Here is a 6,922-nt window from a genome sequence, read left to right as displayed (position 1 = left end):
CCCAAAGCTGCCCAAAGCTGCCCAAAACTGCCCAAAACTGCCCAAATTTGCTGCCCAAAACTGCCCAAAACTGCCCAAAGCTGCCCAAAGCTGCCCGAAGTCAGCCAGGCTTCAGCCGGGCCCAGGGACCCCGTGAAGCAGGGGGTGGGTGATGCACCCCACGGTGCCAGGGCACCCTGCAGTGTCTGTGTGCGCTTGAGAACAGCAGGGGAGAGCCAGAGCTGCGGGCACACGGCCAGGGGAGCCCCACGGTGCCACATCAGGGCACGGAGAGGGGCTCGGGCACCGCCGGCTCTCCGCAGGGACAGAGTTCTGTCACATCCCCAGGGCTCTGTCACATCCCCAGGGCTCTGCCACATCCCCAGGGCTCTGCCACATCCCCAGGGGGACAGGGACACCTGCACTGCCAGCTCAGCCCTCAGTGAGCCCCCATCACCCCCCACCGCCATCCCCGCATTTCTCAGCTCCCTCCCGGCTCTCCTTGCCCCGTTTCTGCAGCGGGGAGCGAAACTGCCCGGAGAAAAGGCTGAGATGGGAAGGTGAGCAGTGCAAACCATCACTCCCCTCTGCTGCAGCTCCATCCCCTCCAGTGAGCTGCTCCGGGCCAGACGCTGGGCACACACGGACCCCCCTGGTCCCCTGCACGGTCCTGGTGCGCCGCAGATGGAAGAGGGATGCTCCCGGTACCCAGCCCAGCCTCAGCCTCTCTCCCTCGCTCCAGGCAGGCAGCAGCTCCTGCCCACGCCTCCACCGGCAGCCCCAGCTTGTCCCTGGCACAGGAAGCCCTCAGGGGCTCCTGTCCCGTGGGTGACAGCAGTGCCACCCTGCCACCCCCTCCCGGCTTGGCGCTGGCGGAAGGGCCGGCGGGGCCGCAGCCGCTCCTGCGTTGGCAGGCGCGGCTCAGGAGAGGGAACAGCACCAGCCGGGCTGGAACAAACCTCGCCAACTGCTGATGCCCCCCGAGCCCCATCCCCCGGAGCCCCTCTGCCCCGGCACAGGGCACGGCTCCTCTCGGGAGGGCGGCCCGCAGCGCGTGTTGAGCCTCCACCTTCCGCAGCCTGTTACGCCGCCTGCTCCCACCGCTTCTATTTTTAAGGGTGAGAGCTGTGGTGCTCTGTCGTTTCCCCAATTCGAGCTCCTCTCTCCCAGCAGTTCCCCAAATTAGGCAGTTTCCACGGTAAAACACAGAAGCTGCCAGACGGACCGGCTCCGCTGCCCCCAGCCCAGGGGATCCACTGGGAAATAAAATCCTCGGGCAAAGCAGGGTGGGGACTTGGCCAGCAGGTGCTGGGGTGATTTTCTGACACAAGGGATGGAAGGACATCGGGACAAGGCTGCGGGCTCAGCCCCAAAGGGAAATCTCTGCCTCCCCACGTGCTCCCTCCGCTCTGCTGAGCACAAGTTTTCGGGTGGTTTGAGTGTTTTAAGTATCCCAGGAACCTGCGGGAGTCCCCACAACTACAGAATCCCAACCCCTGAGGGGATTTAAAAGCCCCGTGGATGTGGCACGTGGGGATGTGGGGTGGAGGAGGACCTGGCAGTGCTGGGGAATTGTTGGACTTGGTGATTCTTGGAGGCTTTTCCAAACAAAACTCTCCCATAAATGAGAGATTCCTGTGAACCAACAACCCGGGAGTGCCCTGGAAGCTGCAGGAGCATCTCAGGCAGGGGCAGGAGCTGTACTCACATCCGAGGCAGGGCCCTTGTCGGCACCGGGGCACGAGAAGGTGACGAACTCATGGCACCGCTTGTGCACCACGAAACAGCAAACTGCAAAGAGAACACAGGGACAGCGTCAGGGGCACGGCACCGGCACCACGAGAGCCCAGAGGGAGCAGAACCACGTCGGATTCCCCAGCAGCCCCAGCAGGGTTTTAAACCAAACCCGTGGCAGATTTTTAAACCAAACCCGTGGCAGATTTTTAAAGCAAACCCGTGGCAGATTTTTAAACCAAACCCGTGGCAGGTTTTTAAAGCAAACCCGTGGCAGATTTTTAAACCAAACCCGTGGCAGGTTTTTAAACCAAACCCGTGGCAGATTTTTAAACCAAACCCGTGGCAGATTTTTAAAGCAAACCCGTGGCAGGGTTTTAAACCAAACCCGTGGCAGGTTTTTAAACCTTATGGAATATCCCCAGCCAGAGCGGGCGTTTTGGTAAAACTCAGCAGAACAAACAAAGTGTTGAGTGAACGTCAGAGGAGGGCTGGGAACACTTCTGTTCCTCTGAGCTCATTGTCACTCGCGGCACACGCTCTGAGGTCACCGCCGGGAATAAAAAGAGGGAGAATCTGGCGTTCGCGGGTATCTGAGCTGAAAAGTGCATGTGGCCAAAAATGGAAGATTGTACCGAAGGGAACAGGTGGGCAATTTTCCTCCCACAGCTCTGCTTTTCTTCAGCATCTCCCCAGCCTCCGTTTGCCAGACCAGAAGACACGCACATCTTCCTCCCCTCACACACGTCAATGACAGCCTTGCCCTTCTGGAGCGGCACGGGGAGATCAATCCCGACATCCCCACTGCCCAGAGACCTCCAGCAGAAGTACCAGAGCTAAACCCCCATCCCCTAAACCACCGAACCCCTTCAGCACGTGCCCGCCTGGAGCTGCCAGCACTGCTTCTGCAGTTGGTGCAGCCAAAGCTCTCTATTTCAAGGCTGATTTTCCCCCAAATGCCAAATAAGCACCTCACCTTCAGTGACAGACCTTAGAGAATCACTTGTCACTGTAGGTAGCGTCCACTGCTGGCCCAGATTCTCCTCCAAGGCTCTCAGCCCCTCTCTGGCCCTGCAGCTGGAGATGGCAGCGCTGCTGGGGGACCAGAGGCACCCCCTCACAGCCCATGTCCCCTCTGTCACCTCCCGGCTGCCAGGGCTGGCCTGGGCCACCTGCACAGGGATGCTCAGCTCCGAGCATCCATCCCATGCCCCTCCCAACCATGGGAGCTCAGCCCCGAGGGGCCCAAAGGGAGCCCAGGCAGGAATGGAGCAAAGGGAACAAGCCCTGATTCTGAGGGGAGCCTGGGCACCACACTCTGCTCTGCCTCAGGGCTCTCCCACCTACCACATCCTCTCCTGGATTTCCCAAGAGCTGCAGTTACACTGAATAAAAGCCTCTGGAAGATGAGGAGCAGGGACTGAGGTCTGGAGACAGCACAGGAACCAAAGTGAGCTGTGTGAGAACGGAGCAAGTTCCAGTTGCAGCAACATGGAACTTTTCCTAAGGAGCAAGGAAAAGGCAAGAGACATCAGCCATGAACCTCACAATCCCCTTCTTGTTCCTGCTACATCCAGCTGTAAATTCATTTTCCTCTTCACATTTTCCATTGTGAACAGAAACAAACCCAGAAGGTTTTAGAGGCAGAACAGCTGCCAAGAGCTCTCTCCTTGCAGGACCTCTCACTTGCTTTTCTGAGTCAAACAAACAAACATTTTCTTGAAAGCATTGCTCACCATTTCTGTCATTTGTCTATGGAGAGCAGGAGCATCTGGGAAGCAGGAAGGAAGAAATTAGAACTCTATTAGCAGGATTTCTCCTGAAGTGTGTGTACAAACTCAGCAAGCTCGGTGCCACCCTGAGCACGGGCGCTGCTGCCAGAGGCTGGGCTGGGCTGGGAGCTTCCCAGAGGAGCTGGGCTCATTCCTGCTCAGCAGAGGGAAGGAGATTGAGCTGAATTTACCTGAAACCAGGCTGAACTCACCACAGAAGGCTTTGGGTGGGAAGGGCCCTTAAAGGCCATCCCTGGCAGTGCCCAAGGCCAGGCTGGACGGGACTGGGAGCACCTGGGACAGTGGGAGGTGACCCTGCCATGGCAGGGGTGGCACTGGATGGGATTTAATGTCTCTCCCAACCCAAAGCATTCCAAGATTCTGTAATTCTAATCTATGGCAAGGATAACCCAGTGGGAGATGGGCAAGCAGAACCCTTCCCTACACACCCAGGGCAAACCAGAGCTCCCTGCACCCAGCAGCAGCCGGGGCTCTGCGTCCAGCACTCCCAAGGAAGCTCCACGTGCCTCAGAAGGATCCACTGGAACACCTCCCACGTGCTTAGGTGAGTGCTCCAGCCATGCAAAAGGAAAACAGGGCCAAGGGAATGATCAGGAGTGGGATCTCATGTCAGTGATCCCATCTCAGCTCCTGGATGTGACCTGCCCAATGGATGTGAGGAGGTTGCAGAGATCTTGCCACTGCCGTGCCCTCCTGCTGTCATCACACTTCAGCAGTTTAAGCCATGTCTTTGTCACTTTAGAAACCCCAGCACGAGCAGCAGCTTTCCCAGGTTGCTAATTAGACAGTTAATTTGTAAATCTTATTATTTGGGTAATAAAGTTATCAAATCCCACTGGCTGGCTACAAACATCCCAAGTCATTTGTACACAACAAGAATGAAAGATTAACCTTTGCCATTCCCTACTGCACCATGCAGGAGCTTTTCCTGGCCCTAAAGCAGGGCCAGCTCCATGACAGGGCTCTGGGGAGACCCCCCTGTCCTGGCAGGAGGGGAGGACACAAACCCCATGGAAGGCAAGAGGCAGAGCCCCCAGCCCAGAAACTCTCCACAGCCTCAGGGGATTTTCTGGAACACACATTTTTCACAGCAGCCCCAGCACAGTGTCTCAGATCTGGAAAGATTTGCACCAAAACATCAGGGCAAGGTCGCACTCCTCTGTTCCCTGGGATCCTGACACGGAAAAAAGATCTCCTGGAAGGTTTGGGGTTGAAAGCTAAGAAAGCACAACAGCAGCAGGGCATTCTCAAACCCTAGGAAACATCTTATTGTGGAGGATGAGGGGAAAGAAAATGCTAGAAAATGCTAACACAGTATTGCTTAAATATATATATATATACACACATATACACACACACACACACACATATATATATATATATATATATTCACACAGAGAAAGGCGTCTTGGCTTAAAGCACTGCTCAAAAACCCTCCAGAAAAACCATAAAGCAGTTTCCCCACTGATTCCCTGCTGATTCCAGAAGCTGCCAATCAGGAAAACCACATGAAAATGTGTTCCAGGAGTTTGGAGGCTGCAGAGCACACGTCTGGCTGCAGCTCCAGCAGGGGAAGGGCTGTTCTCAGCACAGCATCCCCCAGCTCCAGCTGCTCACAGGGGGACAGGCTGCAGAACTGCAGCTCCAAGCTGGGAGCAGCTGCTTCCCTGCAAACCCCTGCAGCCAGCAGCACAGGCTGCAGATGCCGGGGGCTGCATTCCCTGCTCCTGCAGGGTATTCCCTCCTCTCCTGTTTACACCGTGTCAACAAGCTCGGGAGCTCTCCCTGCCGTGCCTCACCTCGCTCCTCTCCCCTCACACGCTCGCCTGCTTTGCCCAACATCCAGCCATGCCCAAGGATTTGCTCTCAGAATACAAAATCCCTCCCGGGTCAGGGTTCTGCCCAGGAAAAGCCTTTCCCAAAGCTTTCCTTACCCAGGCTAGCCTGGGAGCCAGCCCAACACAAGCACAGCTATTCCCGGGGATCTGGGAGCCCAGGAAAGGCTCAAGGCAGCGTTGGCAAACTCCTGAGATGCTGAGCCCCTGCTGGGGAGCACAAAGCCCTGGCACCGCTGGCACACGGAGGAGCAGGGCTGACAAACCCTGCTCGCTCCCGCACACGAGGTGGGACCGGCCCCGTCTCCCCCACGGAACATCCTCAGCTGCAGGAAAGCATCCAGCCCTCCCCAGAGCCGAGACAAACGGCTCCTGCAGGAGCCAGCCCTGCCTTCCACTCCATCTCCATTTGCTGCTCTAATTTCATTGCATGAACTCCTTGTCCCAATGTTCTCAAGAAGGGAATAATCCATTTTGCCGAGTCCTTCGCAAAATGAATAATTCAGGGGTGTCACCTCTGGAGCTTCCTGAGTCCACCCCTTCCCAGAACACATTCCCAGCACAGGGAAGCCTTTGTTCCCCTCCCTCAGGCCGGGGAGAGGTCTGGAAGCACCAGGAACAGTCTTGGATACAGCATGTCAAGAAAGGGAGACAGATGGAGGGTTAACAGAGACAGAAGAAGGTTCAAGCAAGATTCATCTAAAAAATCAAAGCCAGGGAGGAGTTCAGCCATCCCCAGGGAGCTGAGGGAGCTGAGCTTTGGCAGATGGCTCCAATATCAGGGAAGCTCAAAGATTATTTCAAGCATATCTCAGTGTGGAGCTGCTCCCTCCCAACCTGTGGATATTCTCATTTGGATAACGACTCCACTTCCCAGAGAACAACAGCTTTAGGAAACAGCTTGGAATTCAGATTAGCAAAACTGAAGGAAACAAAATAACACCAAAAGAAATTTTAAAAGAAAAAGCCTTTTAAAGGGAGCTTTGTGTTGCTCCACCTACGCTGGGCAAACCCCCGGGGTCAGAGGAACCGGCCTGGCCCCGCTGAGGGACCCAAGAGCTGCCCATGAGTTCCCATTCCATGCTGCAAAATCACACTCAGGACATCAAACAGAGGCAGTGAGACATGGTAATCATAAAACAAGGGGAAAGAAGGGCTCCAGGAGGGGAAGTCCTGAATTTCTGACAGCGCTTTACAGCTTTTAATCACTTAGAGCACACAGAGAGAGAAGCTGAGCTAAAATTTGCGCTCTTTGGATTTAATCCCCAGCTTTGGTTAAAAGCTTTCTGGGGTTCTTACAGCACAACAATCTTCAGCTCCTCAGACTTCAGCGGTTTCCCTGTCAGCTCCAGAGGGACAGAGTGAGAACAGCTGTGAGCACAGGGATTTCTGGACAGCCCCAGGGATGGGGATGGGCTCCTTGGCTGGGGGACCAGGGCTGCCCTCCCTGCCCAGCCCTGGGTCTGCTCCACCACGGAATGGGAAACCTCTGTCCCCTGGAAAACACCAGAATCCTGCTGATCTCCCTGCTGGGAACACGGCAGCACTGGGATGGGGGAGGAGGAAAAGCCACTGATCCCA

General features: G+C 55.9%; 1 protein-coding gene across 2 annotated transcripts in view; it reads right to left on the bottom strand.

Annotated features, from left to right (window-relative positions):
- Window positions 1-6,922, bottom strand: part of PRKCB (protein kinase C beta) — a 104,750-nt gene that overhangs the window by 59,562 nt on the left and 38,266 nt on the right. For both annotated transcript variants that reach the window (XM_015643015.3, XM_015643016.3), the window contains exon 3: window positions 1,688-1,770. In XM_015643015.3, the coding sequence (XP_015498501.1) occupies window positions 1,688-1,770 (83 nt within the window). The remainder of the gene's footprint in view (window positions 1-1,687; window positions 1,771-6,922) is intronic.

Source organism: Parus major, chromosome 14, assembly GCF_001522545.3.
Source record: "Parus major isolate Abel chromosome 14, Parus_major1.1, whole genome shotgun sequence".
Classification (NCBI taxonomy): Eukaryota; Metazoa; Chordata; class Aves; order Passeriformes; family Paridae; genus Parus; species Parus major.
Note: the sequence above shows the minus strand (reverse complement) of the source record. Positions and strands in the feature narration are given on the sequence as shown.